The sequence below is a fragment of the Taeniopygia guttata genome, chromosome 3, assembly GCF_048771995.1.
Source record: "Taeniopygia guttata chromosome 3, bTaeGut7.mat, whole genome shotgun sequence".
In the NCBI taxonomy this organism is placed as follows: domain Eukaryota; kingdom Metazoa; phylum Chordata; class Aves; order Passeriformes; family Estrildidae; genus Taeniopygia; species Taeniopygia guttata.
Window position 1 is genome coordinate 29,984,197 of NC_133027.1, and position 27,403 is coordinate 30,011,599.

General features: G+C 35.5%; 1 protein-coding gene across 25 annotated transcripts in view; it reads left to right on the forward strand.

The window, feature by feature from the left end:
- ADGRB3 (adhesion G protein-coupled receptor B3) overlaps nt 1-27,403 on the forward strand; it is a 442,973-nt gene that overhangs the window by 237,022 nt on the left and 178,548 nt on the right. For all 25 annotated transcript variants that reach the window (XM_041714791.2, XM_030269508.4, XM_030269522.4 and 22 more), the window contains 3 exons: nt 19,508-19,654; nt 20,386-20,461; nt 27,210-27,312. In XM_041714791.2, coding sequence (XP_041570725.1) covers nt 19,508-19,654; nt 20,386-20,461; nt 27,210-27,312 — 326 coding nt within the window. The remainder of the gene's footprint in view (nt 1-19,507; nt 19,655-20,385; nt 20,462-27,209; nt 27,313-27,403) is intronic.

Here is a 27,403-nt window from a genome sequence, read left to right on the forward strand (position 1 = left end):
GCTGTCTGTTATTGTGGGTTCATTCACCTTATCCCAGGCTAAGATTTTCACATCTTGTAAATTGTAAATTTATACTTTCCAGATACTTGTTCACATTATATGATTTGTTTACTTATCTTAATGGCATCTGCCTTAGTCTGCTTATCTTTTTTTGTATTAGAATTAGTGATGTGTGTCTTCAATGCAGCTCTAGATCCTCTGACTCATATATCAAAAATGTCATGCTGGCCTGACATATATCAAGAGAATGAATTTATTTAAAATTTGGAAAGGATCTTTTTTTAAATACGTTAAAGAAAACAGAAAAAAAGGCACAGCCTTGATATTAACTTGTACAAATGTATAAAGAAAATGTAAAAAGAAAAATTTTCAGCCAGGAAACAAGTATTTCAATAAATGTATGCACAGATACTCAGAATTCATTTGTAATTAAATTACTTGTTCTGAGTCTGTGTACTGCTAAAGCACAGTGTGGATTTTAAGGTGAGTGTTTATAGTTAATAAAAGTTCAGCTGCTAATATTTCAACATTTTCTCTTAATAGAAAGAAAGTTGCACCTATCATACAAATAAAAATTCAGATACTATAGAGTGGCCTCAAAAAAGCCCTTCAGATTTCTCTTCTGTTTCCATCAAGTTATTCCAGAGAACTCCATGTTTTCACAAAGGAAAACTTCACCTTTAAGCAACTGTGTGAATTGTACTTGCTACTTTAAGAAGGCAAACAGGAATCATTCCTTGTAGTGTGTCATACTTTATATATAAATATGTAAACATTGTCAAGGAATCATCCAGGGAATAGGCCAGGTGACAAACAATCCTCATAGACAAAATTCATGCTTTCCTCCTTGTCCTGTGCTGCACAGTTTGTCACACTCTTGTTCTTGGATTGCAAACATGGTGGTCGAAGAAGTTCCACGTTCTGTCTTCTGCCACATATTCTTTTCATTCATGACTTTGGCTCCTGGTTCTCATGCTCTTTGTTTCATACTTGGATGTATCCCATCACTCTTTCCTGCCCCAAACCTCTGTGCTGTTGATTGAGCAGATGTTCTACTTATGTGAAAAGGAACACCTATCACTTTTTTTTTTTTTCAGTTCTCAAAAATCCTTCAAGTCCTAGGATTTACACACTGCCAGTATCATTCTTCTGTTTCTGCATTCGTTGCTTGCTCAAGCCATATGTAATAATCCATAGCTGAAGGTTTCCAGAAGAGAAAAAATAGATAAAAGAATAGGGAAACTGCAGAGAAAGGTCAATTGCAAATTTTTATACTCTTAATACTTCTGCTCTGTACATATTCATATAATTTCCTTTGCAGCAGTCTCAGCAATTCCTTGATCAGATCAATATGTTGGCTTTCAGAAGTTTCAAGCTTTCTCCACTGATTAAAGGGGAAGGACTTCATGAGCACTTTGAAGGTCTAGCTCATTGCAGCATCTGACTTAATGCCTGAAGTAAATGCTCAAGAGCTCATATTTATTTCTCATATAAAATAAGCTTATTAAATGATTCACATTCCCCAAAAACTTGCTGTGAACAGTGCATAAAAGAGTAGAGTTTTTCACTCTTTTCTAAACCTGCATACTCCATGATCCTGAGAAAATACAATTCTGTTACTTAAGACTGAAAATTACAAATATGAAGAGAATGTCTATAGGAATCTTTATCAGTCTTCAAAGATTTGGATAAAAACCTAATTTGACTCCCTAGCTATACTCTTAGTAATATTCATAATTCTGTAGTTAATTTTGCATCTAGTTTATTAAGTAACCTAAAGATAAAGCTGAAGAAATTAACTATTCAGTATTTTTAAATGGGTGCTATGAAAACCATAATAATTGAAAGTGTTTACCTTCTCTACCTTATATTAAGTGGAGTAAAACATTCTAAACAAATGGAAGCTATGAAAAATGCTGACATACAGACTCTTGTCTCATTAAAAATATCTCCAACTGAAACAGAAAGTAGTATCTACAGCCTATTTGTGGAAATTCCTTTTTACAGTATTTATGTATCTCATATTGTTTTATCATTTCTAAATTTCTGCATCTGTAAACTCCTTTCTGAATCATTCTGTTTCTTCAAATGAGCAATTAAAACCTGTTGTTTTCTAAAGATATCAATTTTTATGAGAGGCCATTTTTTAACTGTTGCATTTAACTATTGACCTGAGAAATTAAATACCCGACCTTATGCACTCCTTTGCCTCAGACAGCAGACCTTTAGGTGACTTCCAACAATTTCCAGGAAGAATTAGGTTTAAAGGGATAGAAATGACGCATCCATGGTGGTAATTTTACATTAATGTAGTAATGGAGTCAATGCATACCCCAGAGAGTTCGTTTCCTAGTAAGGTAGTGCCAAGTGGCAACAATCACGTTCAGTGAAGTGTAAGTGTCAAGATATTCCAACCATACAGTCCTTCCTTAAACAGAAGTACCACAGTCCAATAACAAGATGCAGTTCCACATGGATTGATGATTCATTCTGGGATTTTTTGGCCCTGAGAGAGTTACCACAAGACTGTCCAGCCATCATCTGATAGTACATCAGCTAGAGATGGTGTGGCTAAGTACTGCAAATAGCAAAGTTCAGGCCCAGTTTTAATGATTTCTACAGCATTTTGTTACTCACTCACTACTGAAAATGAAAGAAGGAAAATTAAATAGAATTAAAGTAAACCTGCCAAAATTGTAAGTCAGTTAAAATAGGAGTAAAGCCAGCTATTAGCTCTGCCTAATACTTGCACTGTGTCAGAAACAGGTCTATTACCAAAAGCTCCATTGTGAATATGAAGTTAACATGGTTTGTACCAAGCTAATGATATGGCATCCTGCCAAAGCTCTTTTTCATTTTCTGGCCTTTCAAGAGCAAGGAAAGAAAAAACAAGAAAAACCACAAAACCCCAAACAAATAAAAAATAAAACTAAAGCACCCCCCTTCCCCCCCAAAAAAAAATTAAACCCCCCCAATAGAAACACCAACAAAAAAAAAATCTAAAGGGGCCAAAAAGCAAACAAAAAATCAACCGACCAAGCAATAAAACAGAAAAAGAAGGGGAAAAACTTTCATCCATAATATTAGACAAATCAACCTGCTGTATTGAAAAAGTAGTATTTCCTAGATAGTGACTGTAGTTTTTAATTCCAAATAGTGGTAAATATCTGCCTTTTTCAAACTGCATAGCCTGAAGGTAGCATAACAATTGAGGTAACAAACAGGAGAAAAATATATAATTTTAAAATCAGTTTCATGAGGATATTAGTGGACTAATAATATCAGAGAAAAGTATTTTTATGGTAATAATTATTTTGGCAGTGAGACTGTCAGATATTGAGGTCAAGCTTCAAAGCCACATAAACATGCAGATTTAATTCTGAGTAATTGTGTTTCTGTAAATATAATTTTTATTTCTCTTTTTAATATGGAGAGTTGGACTTCAGTGTATAGAGCTAAGATACTGCATATATCTCTGCTATTCTGTTAAGGTCAGATTGTATAATGCTGACAGAGCTAAATGTCAGTAAGATCAGTTCAAAGCATCCCAAAGGGTCCATGTACTGGGTGGGCTAAAATCACATTCTAACGTATATTTTGTGCCTTGTGATTTCTGAACCCATGGGTTCATCTGTTTTGCAGTGTAAGTTTTTCTTTCCCTTGACTTTTAGGATCCCATTTGTTGCTCTCTCTGAAAGCAGAGATAAAGAACTTTGATAAGATTTGTGATAAAAATTAGAGGTTCATTCTACTAGAGATTAATATACCTTTTAAGTTTTGGGGTTTTTTTCATGCTCTAAGTCTTCATTACAGTAGGAAGGAGACAGAGGAAGAACTTTTCCTTATTCAAAATATGTAGTACAGCTCTGTGGCCTGCAGTGATTTAATGGCACTAGATGCATGCACAAATACTTAAATCACCTGCACTGGTGCCAAATAGCTTGATATTGTTGTGATTTTGTTTTTTGGTTTTTTTTTGGTTTTCTTTGTTTAAACGAACAGTCATGAAGGCATGTAATCAGCCCTAGGCAGCATTATTCTGTAAATCTTCTACTAATATAGGTTGGGAAATGGCCTTCTGGAAAAGATATTTGATCTCATTGCTTGAATGATTTTTCGTATAATCTGTGGTTCAATGCTTATGCTGTTATTTAACAACTGTTATTTTGTGGATTTTTTTCTAACCTATAAGATGTCCCACTTACATCCAGTTACTTTAATTATTAGCAGGGTTTGCTATATGCTGTTTTTTTGTAACGCATTGCTAGTACGATCTTATGGCTTCATGCTGTGTGCTGTCACTCAGTAGTCAAGTATTTTGAAATGAGATAGATTTCAAGAACACCAATGGAAAAACAGTATATTGGTACAGTCACTTCGCCAGAAAATCCTGTTTGGGGTCCTGTTGTAGAGGAGCATAACTAGAATGTGAGCTGATATCAAAGGCAAGTACTTGGAAACCCATCCATATGTGTATGAATTGTGCCCCTTGGTGAAACATATTTCCCCTGTATTGGCACCAAAATCTCACCTCCAATAAAGCAGAGGAATGAAAAGATACTAGCCTGCCCAAGGGAAGGAACTGTGGGACAGTCACCATGATGATTGGATCTTCAGTGATTTGCAGGCAGGCAGGCTGCTGCATCTGCACACAGAAGACTTCTCCTGTTTGTGAGTGAAACATTTATCAAAAATATAGCAAGCTTATCCCTCCTTTCTCATTTTAACCTCAAGGGAATAGAATACTATTAGAATAGATTAGAATAGAATATGAATAGAAAAGATTAAAGGGAATGTCTCGTTTTGCCATTAGGTATCTTAGATTGTTCATTGCAGAAGCATGGAATGAATGTTTTTAATGCTCATTTAGCTTTGAAAATTGCATCACTATCTAGGCAATGAAAAATAATGGTCTCCATTCACAGTCAACAATGCACAAAGAAAAGTTAATTTCAGCAAAATGAATGCCATTTAGCATTGCCAAATTGAACTTATACCTGTTTCTTGGATGAATAGTTCCACTACTGGAAGACATGGTTGGTGATTTTATACTGCATCATCTATTTAACATTTGTGGTTGTACTTAGAAATAATTTTCAGAAGTTAAAATTATACATACCCAAAACTCTTGTAAAGCTAAGTCACAGAGACTGCACGTCAACAGGGCAAGGTATTCAAATATGGGCCAACTTCTTCTACTTAGCAAAGCTCAGAGGGTTTTGAAGTGTTTATGTATATGCTGTTTTTAATTTCATTTGACAAGATATTAGATGTAGTTTCCTGACTGTATATGTTGAGTCTTTGAAAGTACTCAAAGAATGCATTTAATAATTTTCTTTCAAAGATGGGAAAATGAGTAGGCAAGTAAATGTGTAGGAATTTGATAATTATTGTTTCTTGTAGGCATTTGGTAGAATATTTTCTTAGGTTCATAATTTTGTTATTCTTTAAAATCTCTAACAGCATATTTACTCATGAGCTTTTTAATACATGGTTTGACAGAGTCTCTGTCTAGAGAGCTACATGCACATTTTCAATGGCTTTTTTCCCTATAGATGCAATCTTTATTGATACCACTAGCTGTTGTATCCAAATTTTTACCTGTTACTCAGCATTACTCTGCACTGTCAGTTGTTTTAGAAAAGTTTAGTCTTTCCTAGCTATGCCTGGATGTAAAATGAGATTGTTTAACCTGAACCTTTTATCTTCTTTTTTATTTTTCTTTATTTAGTCCTTCACATAAATATAGCTAGACCATCCACTAAAAAAAATTAAAGTTATGTTACCTCACAGCTGTGTCAGACAATTATCACAGGCTGTCGGACTAGAAGCTCGCAGTTGTTAAATTACCAAAATACTGTTTTGTTTCTTCTCAGTATTTGAGCATCTTGGTGGTACAGAACATTAGAACTTAGTATTTATATTGCTGTTTGAATCTTTCATGTTGAAATAGTTTCATTTAGTAGAAGTATATAAACAGAAAAGTTTTCTTCATTAAGATCCGTTCTATAATATATTGAAGTTTGAACTAAAGGAGAAAATTATTCTGTAGTTGGTGGCTAGGATTTTCCCAGGAATGTAAGAAAAACAGTCAAGTTACTATTCAAGTGAGGTTTCTTTGTTTCAGTTTAATCATTTGGACCCATGTTGAATTGATCTGTTGCAGAAAGAGCTAAAAGTGAAAAAAGGCATAATATAAAAATTCTATAAAGATAACCTAAATGTAGTGCATCATTATTAAAAAAACTCAAGGATTTGCTTATTAAAACATACTTGCAAATTTTATTTAAAGGCTTCCATTCCTCCCTTATTCTATCTTGTGTATAATTCCCAATATCTTATACCTCTGTTGAATAATAAAACTTGTTTATTCCTATTAATGTACTTAAATGAGCTGCTTTGCTTTATTGATTTTACTTTTGTTACATCTACTATGTTCTGTTCAGCTCTATTTTTAATGTGCATAGAACCACAGAAAGGTTGATGTTGGAAAAGACCTGTAAAATCATTGAGTCCAACCATTAACATAACAAAACATCACCATGTTCACCACTAAACTACGTCTTCTAGTGCCACATCTACACATCTTTAAGTAAGTCCAGAGATGGGGACTTCACCACTTCCCTAGGAAGAATGTTCCAGTGCTTCTGAACCCTTTCCTTCCATTTTTTTTCCTACTGTCTAAACTAAACATCCCCTGGCATAACTCGAGGCCATCTACCCTTGTCTTACAACCGTTTACTTAAGAGTTGATAATGACCCCCACCTGGCTACAGCCTCCTTTCAGGCAGTTCTAAAGCATGATAAAGTCCCCCCCAAGCCTCCTGTTCTCCAGGCTAAACACCCCTCAGCCACTCCTCATAAGCAGTGTCCTCCAGACCCTTCACCTGCTCCGTCGCCCTTCTCTGGACTCACTCCAACACCTCAATGTTCTTCCTGCAGTGAGGGGCCCAGAACTGGACACAGCACTCAAGGTGCAGTCCCACCAGTGCCAAGTACAAGAAGGACAGTCACTTCCCGGTCCTGCTGGCCACACTATTGCTGATACAGGCCAGGATGCCATTGGCCTTCTTGGCCACTGGGGCACACTCTGGCTTATTTTCAGCCACTGTTGTCCAGCACCCCAAGGTCATTTTCCACCAATCAGGTTTTCAGCCACTCTGCCCCAGCCTGAATGGGATTGCTGTGACCCAAGTACAAGACTTTGCACTTTGTCTTATTGAACCTCATACCATTTTATTCTGCCCATCAGTCTACATTGTCCAGGATCCTGTGCAGAGCTTTCCTACTCTCCAGCTTCCAGCAGCCACACCTAACTCAGTATCATCTGTAAACTGGCTGAAGGTGCACTCAATTCCTTCACCCAGATCATGGGTAAAAGACATTAAACAGGACTCACCCCAGCGCTGAGCCCTAGGGAACTCCCCTAGTGACTGGCTGCTGGTTGGATGTGACTTCATTCACCACCAGTCTCTGGGCTTGGCCACTCAGACAGTTCTTAACCCAGTGAAAAGTGCCTCTGTCCCAGCTATGGCAGCCAGCTTCTCTAGGGGAGTGCCAAGGGTGACTTAGCCAAAGGCTTTACTAAAGTCTAGACAGACAACATCCACAGCCTTTCCCTCATCCACTAAGCAAGCCACCTGTCATAGACGGTAACCAGAGCAGCCAAGCAGAACCTGTTTTTCCTCAACCTATTCTGGTTCAGCCTGATCCCCTTGTTGTCCAGCGCACACCACATGTTGGTACTCAAAAGGATCTGCTCATTCAAGACCTTACCTGGCGTGGAAGTCAAGCTGACAGGCCTGTAGTTCTCTGGATCCTCTTTCTAACCCCTCTTTGCAGATGTGGCTGTTTGTGTAAGTTTTGGAGAAAAAATTACTCTGTGTCCAATTCATTTATTTCTCCAAGAACTGGAACCAGTATGTTGTCACAGCACATGCACTGAATGATGACTTTGAGCACCTTTTGAAAATAGTTCATTGCAATACAAATATCCCTTTGCAATAAACTTAATGTAACTGTAGAACACAGATTTTTTTAAATCATAAAGGTTTCATTAACAACCACAATTTACATCAGGATTGGTCCAGATTATGCTGACCACATCTTTGCTTCAGAAAAAAGGGACTGCTTTGAAATATTTTCAAATAACTGAGCACCCTTACACTGACCCCTAACTTTGTTCGTTTTTTGTTCCGTTTGGAAATTTTATTATGTTTGCCACTAGAGTGCAGTCATTTTAGTTTCCAATAAAGCACCATTTAGATGTTTTGGGATTAGAGACAGAAAACCCATTTAGTACATAAAAAATATTCCATAAAAGCAAAAGCACTGAAAAAACAACACAGAACAAAGACAGGAAAAAAACTAAAGGGGGAAAAAAGGCAATTTTCTTTCCAGGATCCTGTAAAATACTGTTTGTTTGGTACCAGTGTTATAATCAGGATATGGTGGAGAAGAAGGATCCTATATAAGCTTCATGTTTTGATTGTCCAGTTCCCCACTGTATGATTTGCAGTAGGAAAGCCATCTTGGCTACAGATTATAATATAAATTCTTTTGGAAGGCAAGAAATGTTTTATTTTTTCTGGCTTTCTCCTAGATCTAGCTGTGGAGATAATTACAGTTACCTCAAATAAGGTATGGCAGCAATATCAGAACTAGACTCAGTGTAGAATACTTGAGACTGATTAGTATTGCAAGACTGAATGTATATACTATTTTTAAAAAGTAATTTGCAGACATTTTCACTAAATTTATAGTCTCTCTGGTATAGACATTCAGTCATTCTTTTGTAGGACTTTCAGGTACAGAAAATTAGTTGTAGCCATTTTGTTGTATTGGTGGGTTGCAAAAACCGTTGATCAATAGAAAACAAAAAAAGAATTCCATCCCTGCTTCTAATTTCATATTCATGATACTGCTTTTAGAAAAAATTCATCATGTTTTTTTATGTAATAACATGCACAAACTCCTCCTTTCTACTTTAGATAATAGTTATAATTGTATTTTCTTGAATATCACACAATGTAGAATCACATTTTAATTTTACAGAGCTTCTACCTACAGGCAATATTTCTGGAATATAACCGATAGTTCACTGAAGCAGTATAGTTTGGGGGCTGCTATTCTGAATAAATATTTCAAAAATATACTGCAATGAACAGTACAAGAAATTGAAGAAAGAACAATAGCAATAAATGCCACATTTGGATTGAAATAACTATAGCAGAAAATAGGTTGCAGGTAGGATATAGTGCCAAAGAGAGAGCAGAGTCCCATCAGGTGCTTGTGTTAGGAATGCAAGTGTTGTGGAGCCAGGCACAATGGTGGCACCTTAAGACTGTATCTGTCATCCCTCAGGAAAATCTGAGATGTTTTCTTAATCACAGTAATTTCTACACATTAACTGTCCAAAGTGGTCATTCTCTACTACATGTAAAAGTAAAACCGGAGGCATGCTAAGGGCATCTGAAAATTTGGTCTGAATCCAAATAGACATTTTTTAAGATGTAGAAACCTATCTGCTGCCAGGTATAATGCTATGTTATATACTGAATTGATTATTTTAAGCATATATTCTGTTTAATTTTGGCATTGAGCTCAGTAATAATGTGTGTTTTATGTATTCATCAGTACAAGTAAGTGTTAATCCAGTGTTCTTATAAGTAGCTTAAACTCACTGTACATCTAAATTCAGATGACTTTTTAAAACCCTGAGAAGGCAACAAAAGCAACCCTGATTAAGCATCTCTTTCTCTGTCAACTGCACTCAAAATGAACAAAAATGTAAGACACCTGAATTCTGACAAAGGAAACAGTAATGGTGTAACATCTGACTTGGATGTTTCCATTTCTTTCTTAGATGCTTGGATCTTTTTTAATTCCTCCTCCTACAACTCTGATAAACAAGAAAAGCCTCTCATCTGGGGGGAGTGGGAGGGAAAAAGCAGGGGATGCTGGGGATGGGATGACCAGAATTAGGTAACAAGAGCTGAGCACAAGGTCCACATGCCATAGTGATTCATGTGATTGCGTTATAACAGCTCATAATAACCAAGCGCTGTCATTCTTTATAGGCCAAATTTTCTAGTTAGATGTTTTTAAAGCATCTCCTCATTGTGCGGTTGTTTTATTGAAATGACCATAATAACACTGAGATATTTCTCCCTAGTTATGAAAGTTAATTTAGAATTCAACAATGTGAACAAGTAAATCAAACTCAGTCTAATTAGTATTACTTACTACTTAGATTGGATAGCGTCTATATGTCCCAGTGAGGTACTGGGTTTTGTTCTGCCATGCATGATGTAAACAATCTAAATAAAGCATGTGTGCATTATCCTTAAAATTATATTTCACAGTGCCCCAGTACAACCTTTTACAATCCCTTGAGCAAATCTTAATCCAGTTTATGTCCTTTATGGAGAATATTCAAGATGAATTAGACATGCCTCCAGAATACAAAGACCTAGTTGTGAACTCCTGTGAGGTAGGTTAAAATCATGGCCTCAACACGAAACTGAGACACAGAAGATCTCTAACTGTTTCTAACAGTTCTCTTTCATATTTTCTGTGCAACTCTGCTCAAGCCTATCTAGAAGGCATTTAGTGTTCCGGCATTTGCGTATCAGCTGCTGGGTTCAGGAAGAAGCAAGAGTAGGCTGCTCTGTGAGAGAAAACAGGAGACAGCAGGGTGTACACACTGGCCTCACTGGCAAAGGCCAGGTCCCACACTATCCAAACAAGAAGAGCAGAGAAGGTCTGTGATGGTAGCCAGACCCAGCTAATATTCCACATCAGCAGACAAGTCCATAATGATGAGGCAGATCTGACATCAAGCCAAGAAGTTAAATCAGGGTCTGGATCTGGTCTAGTGGTCCTCAGGAAAGCTACCTTACAGTGATAAGGTAGGTCCAAGGTCATTAAATCTTGACATAGAATCTGCAGGTCAAGGTTCAGAAAATCAAAATACATAGCCACGCACAGCCACAGCAGATTCAGCTTAAGTGCAGCTCCTGAGTGAAGGGGCTGTGGGGCCCCACTTCTCACAGCCCTTTCACTTTAGTCTGATCTAAGCCACAAAGTTGCATAAATTCACAGCTGATTTGAGTACCTGCAGCTTAAGCTGTAGTGGTGGGTGTGGGTGTGTGTGGGTGTGTGTGGGTGTGTGTGCTGGGGATGTGCTGGTACTGACAGCTTCAGCATCATGTTGAATGCCAAACTCAGAATGGTGGATATCCACTAGAGAATTAGTCTGATGCTGACCAGGAAATGCTAAGCTTGTGACTAAATTCTGTGTCCTAAATTACCAGTGTCAAGAATTTACTAAAGCACTAATTTGAGACATCACACAGTTATCTGGGATTAATTAAACAAACTTGCCTTCCTTCTGAGCCCTTGATTTATATATTATGCCAGTGGTCAAATGAATATTCAAAACGGGAATTGGTCATCCTTTCCTCCTGGATAAGTTTTGGTGGTAATAGCCTTGAATCCTAATGGATATTTTCATCCAAGGTAAGAAAGGTGTGGTTTGTAATGCCTTCAGATAGGGACCCTATGTTCAGAGGGGGACCTAATTGCATGCAGATCTTTCTGCTTCAAGTGCTCAAAACATAAACTCAGTATTCTAACAAGCGATGTTAGAGCAGTAAGTCTTTCTCTGACTTGGCCAGGTTTTAAAATAGAAAGCAACTGCAGATGCATATATAGAGGAGACTAATTTGGTTAGTAAACATACCTAAAGGCTTGAGCTTTTTGAGGATCTTATCTGTCTAATTTCTCAACCCTAATGGAGCTGAAGTGTAAAGAAAGCACTGTCTTCTGCTTCTGGAAAGAAAAATGGATAAACATACATTCCTGGTGGACTGCTGTAAAAACAGGAGCCAGCTGCCAGCATTTCCTCTATATCCACTGTTTGCAGGATATGGCTTTTAATCGATTTCTCCTGTTCAGGATTTCAGCTGCTTTCATACTAGTAATCTCTGTATTTCTATGACAGAGTAATTTACAGTTCTCTCAGTTTTAATTTTTTTGTAGTGTTATCTGAAAATTCTTTACTATGCCATTCTGTGTGATTACAAAAAAGCTGTTCAACAATGAAATATTGTAGAGATTTGGTTTTAGTTTCCTACAAAAAGCTATGATTAGAAACGTATATTGATTCCCATTATTTATTTTTCCCCTCTGTGTGTGGCCTTTCTACATCAAATTTTCTATCTCCATGCCTGTAAATTTACTTCTTACATAATCTCTCAATGTCCTGAATAACTTAGTTCACATCTTAACAGATTTCTGAATGATAGGTTTAGTTATCATTTCCTTAGATGTATAGCCATCTCCTTTGCTTCAGTTTAATGCTTTTGAGAAGCAATCATTCTATTCTGCTCTACATCACCCCAAGCAATGTAATGTTCATAGAATATTTTTATCAATTCTCTGCTAATGATTTTTGTATCTGCTTGCCTCCTTACTGATTTCTTGTCCTGTCAAGTCCTCCCCATCTTTCTTTATTGGTTTTTATTGGATATCTAACCATGAGTAAGCTTGATAAACAAACATGCAAATGATCTCTCAGTCTCAGCTTTTCTTCTTTCTCTCTTCTCTGCTTCATCATCATTTCTATCTTCTGAGCTCACTACCTTAACATTGCCTTCAGTCTCACTCTCTTTGCTCTTATCAGCTAGAATCATCAGCACAGGCACTTTATCAAGTCAACTTAGTGACTGAAAAATGCTTAGCTTCTGCACCTTACCTGCCCAGTCAATCAAATATTGTGTTGTAGGTGACCTAGCCCCCTCAGCATTGCCCATGGTTTTTCAGCCTTATGTCTGTAAATTAAAACTTAAATGTACTGTAAATCATGCACTTATATGCCAGTTGATTCTCTCTCCTGCATCAGACTCCATCTTCTGTCTTGCTTTATGCTGAGTCTTCCTTTTCTTTAAGAATTATTTTATGACCAGGCAGGAGAGGCTGCCTGAGACCATAGTTTTAGTAGTATAAATGCACAGTAATACTAAGAGGAGTGAAAGCAAATAAAGCTCCTTCAGAAATACAGTACCTTTGATGTGGCTCTGGGTCTGTTTGGCTGCTTATATCTTCATCTTCTTCAAAATAATGCCCAGAAGGTGGAGTTGTCTTCTAATTGAAGTACAGCTTCCTACCATGTTTGAAGCATTTTTCTAAATTATCACATATTTCAGGAAGTATTCAATTTATTGTGAGAATACATTTTCTTCTATCTGCTCATAAAAATACTGTTTACATTTTCATTAGTTCAACTGGGTTTTCTTCAAACTTGTTATTCAAATTAGCAGATTGATTTTGTTCTTTATATGCCACATGTGCTAGCTCCAAATTGCCATAGTAAACTTACAATGTGCATTATTAATTAGTAAATAGTAAAAAATTATTTTAAATTATTTAAAAAATACTAAATAGTAAAAAAATATTAAAAGTTACAAAAATGCTGAGCTTCAACTTCTCCCACCCCCTGCCCCCAGGGAAAATGCAGAAATAATACCTGGAACATATAGAAATTCTCTGATGCTATAGCTGTTTCCATGAACTAGCTTTCTTGTACTATCAATAAAGAAATAAATAAAACTATAATATTTTTCATTATTATTTTTAGGAAAGATGTATTGTCCATAACAACAATTTTTAATGTTCTAATTATTGTTTGAACTTTTAATTTTTGTATTTTATTTCCATACCTGGAAAAAACTTATAATGAATTTGCAATCAGAAATCACTTGTGAGACTGCATATGCATATGTGATGTTTCATGAGTCTATGAAATTTGTATATTCTTAAGTTTTTCCTCAAATAAAGAATTTGGTCCTGAACAACAAAATTACACACAACCAGAAGAAAACATTTGCCTGATGCCTGTGATTATTTTTTTTAAATCATGTAAGTAGCAGAAAAAAAATCTGAGTTTTTATTAAATGCATCCTGATTATTGCCTGAAACCATGCAGCTTTCTAAGTTGTCCTATATATCATACTGATAATATTATGGCAATGGGTAATCTTTTCCCCACTGCACTGTCTACAGAAAACAGGAGGGAAATATTCAGAGATCACTGTTAAGGTAGGTTCTTGATTAACCAAAGCATTATTCTTAGCCTTTAAACAGTGAGTCTATTTAAGGCAGAATTTGCTTGACAGCAAAGGAAGGATTAATGCAAAGTTCATCCTTGATCAGTGAAAATATCTCTGAAGTGTCTGTTTCTGCTTTTACCTATACTGGTATCGTGTCTTGCTACCCAAAGCTTGATTAGTGAGATGGTAGCTTCTTTGGTCCGATGAGCTTCAGGAATGCAAGTGCACAGCAGGCTTCTAGGGACATCCCTGTCTTGTCTGGGCATGGAGCAGTAGGTTCTAATTTAAGAATTTATCACTTCTCTATGGATAGCCATGAGAAGTAGTAGATCTGTTAAGTTATATTTTCTTAGGAGCTTTTTTCTGAACATAGTTTGATGTTGGTTCATTGTGAGGAGATTTCATTAATATTATTTACAGAAGGAAAATTGCTGTGTTGTTTTTCTCATGTTCATGTAAGAGGATGCCACTTCACCACAGTCCTTCTGTTTTACATAAGCTTGTAGGTGGTAAGAAGTGAGTTTATCTTTGGACTGAGAGAAGGATTTTAATCAAGCCTGCTCACATGGAGAGTTCTGTTGCAAATCTGAAGATCCACAAATGACTCTCCTATAAATGAGGGGTTTTACCATTTGTGTTTTTTGCAAATTTTCTTTATCCCATCTCTTTGTCTCTAAATATCTCTTTATCATTTTAAAATTATGGGATTTAAGTGGATAGAGAAAGTCTGTCATAATGTTCATAATGTTCTTTAATATGTCCATCTCGCTCTTTGTTGATGATCCAGGCAAGACTTTGTTCCCCATGTATCCAACATGGGCTGACTTAAATAAGCTTCTTTATTCTATAAAAACACAAAGGTTTTACATTTAAGGTCAAAAGAATAATTCTAGAATATATATTTTTCTAACTGACTCTTCTTAACAGAGATGTTTTGCAGAAATGCTCAGTGTTCAGATTTTCAACACAAAAACCTTTCATATTCTTTGTTAAAATTCTTTATTCTTCATATTTTGTTAAAATCATATGTGGCAATAGCAATACTATTTTACCCAGAACAGATTTAGCAGGAGCTGTTCCAGAAGGGCAGTAAAGCATTGTCTGTTTTAAAAAATCTAAATGTGTGAAGTGATGAAGCCAAGTTTACTAAATGCTAAATAATATATACCTAGTATACCATCAATGTTTTGCAGCAAGGCAGAGTGGCAGAAATGCTGCAACCTTCTTTGAAACATCTCATTCAGAAGGTGCTCAGAGTAAGGCCATGAGAACAGCCATTTCAAGTCCATGCACACACACATGTCACAGAGAGCTCAGCAGAGGAAAGATAGGAATGGTTTTTGTATGATGTATTCCAGCGAGGGGTTTATTGCATTCACCACACTGGAGACCAGAGACCAAAGACAAAACCATGTGGTCTAAACGCCTTCAGTATGGGGTCAGTGACCAATGACCTGAGGGCACAGGGGTGGGCAAAGGGCAGGGCAAAGGGCAACAACCTGTAGGGGCGATGAAGGATGAATAATTGAGGTGGGCAGTGTCAGCTGGCCAAAGGGGGAGGCAATCTGATGTGGATTGGCAGTAGTGCTGCAGAGCATCATGGGTTAAGTCTTCTCTATCAGCTTAGGTGAGGGAAACTCATTATATAGTCTTCCCTGTGTGGGAGGAGTCAGAGGATTCCACATCAATGAGCAAGTCAAAATAAGGTAAGAAAATAGCAAATGAGACTGCTATATACACAGTCATTCTCTGTTGTCTGTAACTGAAATGCAATCAAATTCTGTATAATGAGATATTGAAAATTAGAGACCAATGTGGTTACTGTGCTGTTAAAGCACAACACACCCAGAATACTATCACTTAGAAGAAAGCAGAGTCAGAACTGGTATTGCAGCTAAGGGGAGAGATCTGTAGCAACCTGTAGATCAGGTCTATAGCTTCCCCCGTGAGGGGAAGAGGTGGGGCAGGTGCTGCACTCTTCTCTCTGATGAGCAGTGACAGGAATCAAGGAAATGGCTAAAGCTGTGTTGGTGGGGTTTAGGTTAGGAAAAGGTTCTTCACTTGGAGTGTGGATAGACACTGGAACAGGCTCCCCAGGGAAGCGATCACATCACCAAGCCTGACAGAGTTCAAGAAGCATTTGACACAACTTCAGGCCATTCCCTTGGGTCCTGTCACTGGTCACCAGAGTGAAGAGATCAGTACCTACCCTTCCACTTCCCCTCATGAGGATGTTGAAAACTGCAGTAAGGTCTCCCCTCAGTCTCCTCTGAGCTGAACAGACCTCAGCTGTTCTTCATACAGCTGCCCCTCTTGACTCTTGACTATCCTCCTCACCTTCCTTTGAACAGTCTCTAATGTCGATCCCATATTGTGGTGCCCAAAAGAGCAGACATGACTCATAGAAATTGCCATGATAAAAATAAATAATAAAATATTTTCCATACTGGAAGAGTTTAATTTAGCATGACACATGAAGATTTTCTTCATCTTCTGCTTAGGTAATTTTCATTTTAGATGTCTTTTTTTTTTTTCTATTTTTTTAATCTTTTTTTTTTCCCACTTTGCATTTTTTATTCATATTTATATTCTCTTTGAATATTTTTCCAGTCGTACACAATTTGTGTGTTTGTATTAACAAGCAAAAATTCTCATACCACAGTGCCTAAAGGTATCCTTGTTTTCCAAATGTCCCATCTCATGAATTTAGGACATGATGATTTGGTATGTCAATTTAAAATAATAATAATAAAAAACCAAATCTGTGAGAAACCTTTGCTTTTTTCAAATGAGAAGACAGTCTTTGTGTGGCAGTTGCAGAACTGAATCATTTGTGTTCCAGAATTTGAAGCATTGTTTTCTAATACAAACCTAACATAAAAGAATATGATGACGTGCAAAGTGAATGATGTCTTACAATCTGAGTATAAGAACCTTGTATTTGAGTTTCTGACATATGAATGACCCAGCACATGAATTATATACATTCCCCTCTAAAAGGCTTGTTGACTTTGAGTTCACAGTAAATAATTATTTTATGCGGCAGATTAAAACTGAGGTAGAGAGCCTCATTGCACAGTTATCCAGCTGAATGCTGGACATTCTGTCCAGAAGGATTCTCTAAATGACAGTATCAAAAGCTTGACCTAAATCCAAGAAGATCCCATCTACTGGCTTCCTTTGATCAGCTAGGTGGGCTACTTTGTCATAAAAGGAGATCAGGCTTGATAAGCAAGGCTTTTGTTTGATTGTAAGTAAAAAAACTTTTCTGAACCATGAATGGGAATATATAGGATCATAGAATCCTTTAAGATGGAAAAGAGCTTCAAGATCATTGAGTCCAGCTGTAAACACAACACTGCCCAATAAACACATATATTTATATTTTTTCCATATAAGCTATAAGTCAAAGTTTTAGGTTTTATGCTTTGTTTTTGATATTTATCACCTAAACAATAACAAATATTTTGGAATTTTTGGTTCTGAGCATTGTTTAGGTGCCATGATAAATGGCCCTATTTAAAATACAGAGAGAGACAGAGTACAGAAAATACTATCCTAGACCCTCACCATTTATCCAGTCCTAAAGTGGTTTTCTGTTTTGCAGAGTAAATTCCATTGAATACCATTGATTTCCTATTTCAGTAAAGGGAACTGTCATCCAAAAGGGGGATGAAATATTAAGGCTCTACTATCTAATTAGATAGATAGCTAGATAGGTAGATGCAGCAATAAATACTGTGCAAATAAAAAAACAGCCCAGTGTTGTCTTATACAGGCTGTATTTAATTTTGAAAACTAAATAACTGTTAATTTTATTTATTGGGAAAATAAAATTATTTTTAAATTTTAAGAACTATTGGAAAAATTCCATTTTTACAATGTTAATATATTCTGTATAACCACAGTGTGAAAGCACACAATCCATTTTATGTCCCAGTAATTCTGCAAGACCTCAACTCTATTCCCTCCACACAACACCTGAAAATTCACAAGACTAAGCGGCCCCTTAGTTCTGGGAATGGATTTGGCAATTGCAACCTGGAGGGGATTGTAGCTGGCATATAAATCCCTGATCGTTTTATAATGGAACGTTAGAAACAACCTGAAGTACCACTTCATTAATGTGATTCTGTATACATAACCAGTCTGATTTGAAAATAAGAGTTAGTTATTAAGGAATATATTTGTAAAGTTAATATTGTTAACTTTGTAATTTTACTCCTCTTTGGATTTAAATTACAGTTTTCTTTCAAATAAAAAAATTCTGATGAGACACCTAATGGTTTTCTACTTTAATTTTGCTGTTCTGCTTGTTTATACAGATGTCCCTCACCGTATTTATGTGTTACTCCCTTGCAAAGTCCTTGCAGTGAAATCATTATGCAGATCAAAGTATAGTCCTAATATCCAAACTCTTCCACCTACACTAACCTCTGCATAAATTGATTAGGAAGGGCATTGCACAGGAAATGTCTATCAACATGGCTTACATTAAGAATGGAGCCAGGCTCCAAATGTGGTGTTTGTCATCTCTCTGACTCTATGTAAACGCTTGCAGCCCTGTCAATTCCTTTAAAGTAGTTTGAGTCTTACTAGACACTGACTGTGTTGCCATGGAGTTGTACTTAGATTTCACAGCAAAGCTGAACCTGATTTCCAGGTGATAGTTGAGTTAGAAAACAGGGAAAAAAACAGAATGAGTAAACTGAATTCCAAACTGACTATTATTCAATTTGACACCTATTTCTTCTGTCTTGATGTATCTGTTATACACATAACACTGATTTTGTTTGGGAATTGAGGCTTTTTAGGTGGAAGAAATATAATAAGAGTTCAGAATTGAGATTATTCTTTCAAGAAAAAGAAATTAGGTGCTAGACTGCTTTACTTTACTTTGTATGAAAACAACAAGGTCTTTTAATATGTTCATCTCCTTAATGGATCTATCTTGAAATTGTGCCTGTATAGAGGATAAAATCTCTTTTATTGCTTCATTAGTCTGTATCTGGAAGTTATGTTTCCCAAAGCAATTTTAAGCATCCTCTTACTTTTATTGTTACATTTGATCGTTTTAGAATTTGCTCTGAAGACACAACAATGTCCTTATGTATGAATTTCAGTGTATAAGCTTGTACATTCAATAATCCCTGTTAAGAAATTTAATCAGAATCTGACTGACAAATGCTATGATCAATACCACACAATTAATCCATAGTAGAACTGCATAATAAACAGATTAGGCTTTCTGAGCCAGTTGATGTCCTATGAATTCCTGCTTTACTTGAAATGTGTTATTAAATGTTTTGTTATGGCTGTACTGTTGTCACTCTATGATGCTTTAACATATGAAACACAATTTTAAATTTATATGATTTTATGACTTCTCTTACTAGTGGCTAGCATTCAGAAGCTTCCTGCTGCATCTGTTTTAACTGACATCAATTTCCCCATGAAAGGAAGAAAAGGAATGGTTGATTGGGCACGAAACTCAGAAGACAGAGTTGTCATTCCAAAAAATATCTTCACTCCTATGTCAACAGGTAAAAAAGCATATCAGCATGTTAATTTTCTATTAGCTTTAGCAAGGCAACTGTGACTCTTGTCTCATGGGATCACTGTATAATATGGGAGTAGTTTTTTTATGCCTCTTCAAAAGAAATACAGTACCTATAAAGTTTATCCTACAGAGAAATGAATGGGCTTAATTTCAGCACCTTGAACAAAAAGTGCTGCATAAATCCTAGACATTATTTTCTACACCAAAGAAACAATGCTTTACTTAGTTATTGTGCACAAGATTTAATCTGTTTGATATGAGGTGAGATGAAGTGCAGCTTGCTGAATCCCCTGAAGCTGCTGTGTTCCAGCAGGCAGTCATTCCAACATAACTCTTACCAAAGGAAGCTCAGCAGGCAAATTAGCCTAACTTCAGGTACAATTTATTAAATATCATTGCAGTGCAGATCTCTGACACTAGAAAATTTGCAGACATTCTCTGAGAATGTTTAATTATAAATATAAATGGACTAGAATGGATGTCAGCATACAGTGATGGATTTTTTGAAAATGGGATTTTTGATGGTTTAAATCTCTTTATATGCTCCTGACAGTGCTACATTTTTATGACAGGCTTCTAGGAGTTAATTCAAAATTATGATGGTTTATTTAAAATTAAACTTTTATTGCAAAGATAAATGATATTCAGAGGTTTTTGTGCTGATGAAAGCTTGGGAAAGAGAGGATTAAAATGTTTTTTCTTACTTTTTTTCAGAACTAGATGAATCAACTGTATTTGTACTTGGAGCAGTGCTATACAAAAATTTAGAACTCATTTTGCCCACTTTGAGGTAAGAAATTTCATAAACACAATATGAATTAAACTATTTCAGGATAATAAATATACTATAGGTCAGAAAAAAAGACAGTCAAGACTATTTGCATATTAGTACTGCTGGATATTTTTCATTATATTTATAATTATATGCATGTATTAATCTTTCCTTCATGCTTAGTTAGTTGTATGACAGAAATAGCCTTTTCATCAAATTGCCTTCACTTATATTTTATGTAATCTATATTAAACTTAGTTACAGAAATGTATATGCAGGGATGTACATTAATGCTTAGGCCACTTGTGCTTCAACCTACTGTTGTCCAGTTAGTACAAATGGTCTTGTAATGACATCATAACTTGATATACTAAAGTTGTCTGCTCTACTTTACAGAAGTGTCTAGCAGTAGTTTTCCAAATATTCTTTTCACTGCAAATTGTATTCAGAGTGGACAGCTGTGCTGTAGAGAAGATCTATTTTAGAAACAAGACATGCATGGTCTGAACAGTTGGAGTATATCACTTTTGTGGGTCATACACATGCAAAAAGATATAGGAAGGCCTCTTGTTTCACTGTTTCCTTTCTGTACTCGCCAAAAGACAATTTGGAAATAAATATTTCATCTCATTTTTTTAATTACCAGTTATGATAATTTCGTGGTCCATTTATTCTATATTATTTTATATGATCCTGGTCTTTTGATGCCCTTTTACAATAAAAGAAGCATATCCAGATTGTGCCACAATAGGTGCTAATGAATTCACAATAATCAGAAAAGATAGTAATAAGGAAGCCAGCAGATCACTTTTTCCTACTCTACTTAGCCAAAACGTCAGGATTTGAAACAAAGAATGGAAAAGCAACAGGTTTTTGCCACAATCTATCTGAAATAAAAAAAAAAAAAAAAAAAAAGCTAATTTCTAAGAAAATTAAAAAACTTCATTGCAAAGTTTCAATGTGTTGTTCACTGAGGAGCTGTAATTTAGGGACAGAAATGTCTCTGAGGTAGAGCACAATTTGAACATTGATGTCCTGACAAGACTCCTGGAAGCCTGAAAATGCTGGCAAGGGCCTTCTGTGCTTAAGGCATGATATAAATGACAGCTCATCCACTTCTGAAGTGTCACTAAGCACTTCCCATTTGTTGTACCAGTTTCTGAAATTAGCCAGGAAGGAAGAGATGTTTGTAAAAGATTTTTTTTTTTTACCCCATACTCAAAGAACCATGACAATTGGCTTATTGGAGCTAGTTCTTTTTGGTAGACCTTAGGAAAAATCTGCCAATCCTAGGAAAGCATCAATACAGCCATGTGCTTTTCAGATCTTTACATTGTTAACTTCAGTCTATGATCATGCCTTTACAGCTTTCATGTGTCAATGGTTTTAATTTACAGAAAAAAAGTTGTAAACTTTAAATTCTGAATATTTGCTTATATGAAAAGTCTTTCAGGGCTCTTATTTCATCCATTATGAAAGTGAGGTTGATATGCCTTACTAGATTTTTCCTAAAAACAATACCATACCAAGTAGTGGGAACAAGGGCAGAACAGGGATATGAAGTATAACAATGTAAATGGATTATGAATGCTTTCTGGTTCCCAAATTATTTACTTTTGTCTGTTCTGCTTTCAGCTGATTGCTGATGTACACTGCAAATTTAACCACTTCTCTGTACAGGTTTTGTGACTTTGCCAAAATGATCTAATAATCTATGGATATCTATTAATAAATGAAGTCTTTAGAAATTCAAAAACAGCTGAGGGAGCTGGGTTTGTTTAGCCTGGAGAAAAGGATGCTCAGGGGTTCGCTTTTCATTCTCTATAACTCCCTCAATGGAGTTTGTAGCCAGGTAGGGGTTAGCTCTTCTTGTTGGCAGTTAGCACCAGGACAAGAGGAAAAGGCGTCAAGCTCTGCCATGGGAGGTTCAGGTTGGACATCAGAAAGAATTTCTTCACTGAAAGGGTTCTTAAACATTGGAATGGACTTTCCAGGGAGGAGTTGGAGTCCCTAGCCCTGGATGTATTCAAGAAAAGACTGGAGGTGGCACTTAGTGCTATGGTCTAGTTAACAAAGTGGTGAAAAATCAAAAGTTGGATTTGATGATCTTAGGTGTCCTTCCAACCAAGTGATTCTGTCATTCTGGTGGTTAGGTGATTCTGTGATTCTGTAACTTGAAACTGGAAAAAAAGCTGCAGCTGTGATTAGTGCTGAATTTGTTTAGTTCTTATACTCGGTGAAAATTCTGACATGCAGGTTTTAAAGTGATCTTTATTATGGTCTGTTTTTATTATTTTACACTTGTTTGGGTACATGAATGAAGGTTCCTATATATCTCAATGCATTTGGAAGAGGTTCATTCTAGTCTGCCTGCATTTTGCAAGGAAAAAAAAAAATCATCTTACACAGGTTTTTATAAGCTACTCTTTGTACTAATCTTGCTTAACTGTAATAAATATTATTGTAATAACCCTATTAGTGCTGAACAGTGAAATGCTTCACTGCATTACTGTTGTCTATGGAGCAAACACTGTAAGATGTAAAGGAACATAGCATCATCTATTTTTTATATGATGCCTAGTAGTGCACAGCACAGGAATTAAAAAAAACCTTCTGGATGAGTATCTTATGTGATTATTTTCTAAGTAAAATGGCAGTTAAATATATAGCAAGGGTGAGAATAAAGATGAAAAAAATTAAACCAAGGTGAAATAAGTAAAATGTTCTCAGGATGGAGTTCAAAGGCTACATCATTTATACCTGATAACCTAATAATAAAGATGATTTCTACCAACTGAAGTTAGATGTCTAGAAAGCTTTACCAGTTCCCATGTGATTTCAGTTCCTGGCTTTACAGGAGTTAGGGTGGGAATAAAGAAAATATTTGGTTGTAGTTTCCAGTAGAATAAAGATGACATGCATTCCAATACATTCCTTAATTTTATCACTCAGAGGTATGCAAACTTCTACATCATCACAAGAACTGCTTTTTTACAATAAACAAACAAATTTTAAAAATATCTCAGTATATCATTAGAGAAAGTCTTCCAAACTACTTAACCACAGAATCTCAATCTGCTACATCACAGGTGTTCTGTGAGTAAAATGAGGATTTAATTATCTAGAGCAGCCTATACAATATATTTCACAAAATCCAAAATGAGCTGCATTTTACCATATGTGTTTGATTTTTCTTAGTTTTACTAGCATTTTCTTAGTTTTACTAGAGTCTACTGGAAATAACTAAACACAGCGTGAGATGGGAACTTGCTACCACATGCATATAAAAGTTTTTGGACTTGTGTTTAATCCTACTGGTATATGAACATTCAGGGAATTTTGCCATGAGTATTTAAACAAGAGTTTAGGGAAACAAAAAGAAAAGGTTCTTCCCTATAAAAATAGAAGAATGGATCTTTGTCCATGCACAGGTAAATAAACTTAATATATTTCCTAATATATGTTGCTGCATTGCACTGTTCTTGTAATGTCTTAAGGGTTTTTTTATAGCAGATATTGAAATAGCGAATATTTTCAGAACTCTATACTGGGTATTATTTCCATAGCTCTTGCACCCCTGAGCACATTTATGTTATTGTTAGATTCACAGAAAATTGATTCTCAGTACAATACTCATCTAAAAGATATTATCTATAATTTCTCTGTTGAGCACTTTGAAGGAATACATTGCATATTGCCATAATGTAAGATGGTTTTTAACTTTTCCTGTACGAAATAAGAACAAATAAAGAATCAATGATTTTGCTGTATCAAGTGGTTTGGTTTTTTTTTCCATCACTAAAAAACAGCCACCATAAATTTCCTGCTAAAATTTTCTTCACTGAAATGTTCTTTGCCTCCATTTGAAACATTGTTTCTAACCCTGAACTTCAGGTGCTCTACAGCCAAAAAGGCCCTTAAATTTCTTTGGGTCAGCTTTGTTAGACTAAGGATGTACTTCAGACAGGCTTTTATTGCATCACATTACAGATTGAGTATCCATAATTTTTCTGTAATGCATTCAACTTTTACACATTGATCAATAACTTTGATCATGATGTATTCTTGAGATAACAACATGCCTTATTCATTAGTTCATTTTTCTTTAGTAACAGATTCATTCTAAAAAGAGAACACATGAATTTCATACCACATAGACTCAATATGATTTCTCTTATATAAAAGATTATGCTCAAAATGTGTACCATGATATGAAAACAGCTTAATAAAATAACTCTTTTATTAACATTATTATTAATCATTATATAAAAGTTTTTGGACTTGTGTCCAATAAAAGAAAAAAGCTTTAGAACACCGCCTCTGAAAGCATTTATTGACCTTTTACTCCATCACTTTGCTATCTTGAATCTTCAAGAATTTGTTCAGCCATAGTTTAGAAATTTAATAGACTGTTTTTGAATAATTTATTTCAAAACTTAACCCCGATAAGCATCTTTCTGGACAGTCAGCTGAGCACCATCCAGTAAAACTTAATTTCTCCTTAAAGTTGAATTTTAGATTAGTTTTGGTGAAGGAGAAGGAGCTAATGGTGATGTCTGCACTATAAAAAAGCTGTAAAAAAAAGCACTTGCCCGAGAAGTGTGAGATGGATCATTCCCATTCTGTGTCATTCGCAACATACGAGAGACTGAAATTGAAGTGTCCAAGGACATTTTGTAAAAGCTGATTACTTAAATTCCTGAATAAGTATTCTCAAAACTAGGCTGTTGTTTACAAAAAATATCTTCAACAGAGACAGCAATGGCATTGCACTAGTGGTTTTGAGATTTTTTTCAAATTTTTGAAATTGTTTTGACTACAAAGCTTTGTGCTTTAATTTAGAGGCATCTTAATATTCTGTGTGAATTTAGAATATACTTTAGAATATACTTAACAGATTGTATTCTTCCAGGGTCTGTCCAAGCAGTTAAATATGAAATATGCAAGTAGGCATTCAGCCCAGACAGGACAGCAATGAGGGATGGATGCAGTTTTCATTTCACAGTGTAATAATCAGTTATATTTATTTTCTTGTGAAACAGTCTGCTAGGGGCTCTTGAGAATATAATGGGATTAGTAGAGTTTTAATGAGACTGAGGTAAAATGAATGTACTGAAGTTACAAACTAGGTACTTAGATGTTCTTTCAGATCTTGCCCTAGAACTGTTAGAACTGTACCAAAGGAAACGTTTTCAATCACAAAGACTGACTGTAAAAGAGTATTGAATTAGCAGTATTTACAATAGTTTGCATGAATTTCCAAAATTGATGTAATCTCTGAATAGATAGTAAGTGCCATTTTCTCTTATCATGACGTATTAGAGAAATAAAGGTTTTTATTTATTTGGTTTGGAGGGTATTGGTTCTATTTCAATAATTGCAGATATTCAGTTACTGTAATTCTACAGAATGCACTGTAGATTAGCTAAACTTTAAATTTTAACCTGATAGATACATTTTTGTCAATAGTGTGTGAGATTTTAAACTTTAACCAAAGCCAAGAAATAGGAATTAAGTAAAATAGAAAGTCAGTTCCATTATATTTACATTATATTTTTTGGCTCAGTAAAATTGGACTAGAACTCATACCTTGCCCCAGAAGTACAATTTCATTCCTTGTGCTGAATGAAATGCCTGCTGAGCTAAGTTTCTATTACTGTAGCCATGGCAATTCCTGTTTCAATGATCCAGCAAAATGGAATTCTCTCCTAAATACAAACTCCCTAGAGAAAATAAGCAATTAAACAACAACAGAAGCAAACGAATATTTATCCTGTCTATTATAATTACATCTAAACTGTTTAGTTTCTTCTTTGGTAACATCCTTTGATAACATCCTTTAATAATATTTCTGTGAGGCATGGAAAGTAGCATTACACACAAAGTAAATACCATAATGATCACCAGAAACAGTCAAGCTGATAACTGATGGTCATTCTAGACCTGATGGCATCATATGAAGAAAGGATCTCAGACATGAACATGTTAACATGTCTTTATGGCTATATTAGCATAAGCTTGGCATTACTAAGTCTGGCCTGGAAAGGCTGCTATGATACATAGTGATCCATATTTGCATGAAAAAAGAAATTGATGATGAATTAGAAAAATTGACAGCAAGTTATTATTCTGTATAACCTGGTACAATAACGTAAGACCAAATCTAATCTCGCATATGAGAAAAAATTCATTTGTTTTGGCCGAATTTCAGTCAGGGCACAATTGTGGTTTAAATTCTAAACAGTATTTAGCTGATGAAGTTGCCCAATCATATACCAAATACAATTTTCTTAGAATTGGAAAAAGGTATATTTTCTTCATGAGCACAGAATCAACAGAACTGTACAGTCTCGCATTGCACTCATCCATCTTCACAATCCTACCTTTAAGAGTCAGAAAAAAACCCCCGCACAGCACTTTGGAATAAAAATCACTGTCATTTATAAAACGTATCTAGTAGGTCTGTGTCGAAACAAGTAGGTGAGATACACTCAAACATGCATAGAATGTTTGTGTCATCAATGCATTCTTCTAATTAATGAATAGTAATTTAAGTAATTGCACTTCTTTCATCAGTGGTGCTTTCCGACTGTATTCAACACGTTGAATATAAGTGTATTCACCACTTTCAAACAAATTATATTCTCCCTTAATATTTGTCAACTAAAGTCTCAGAAAATACCTAATGAAATCTTTAGGTGTAGTATTAGAAGTCTCATTTAACCTTATAGACACTTAAATTTTCCACTTTTGCATTTTCTTCCAGGAATTTTACAGTTGTTAATTCAAAAATCATTGTTGTTACTATACGACCTGAGCCTAAAACTACAGATTCTTTCCTGGAGATAGAACTGGCCCACCTGTCTAATGTAAGTACATGGATAGTTGATATGCTTTCTGCTTGATTTGCTAGATCACATGAGAGAAAATAAGTGGTGTTGTTTTAAATATCAGGTAATA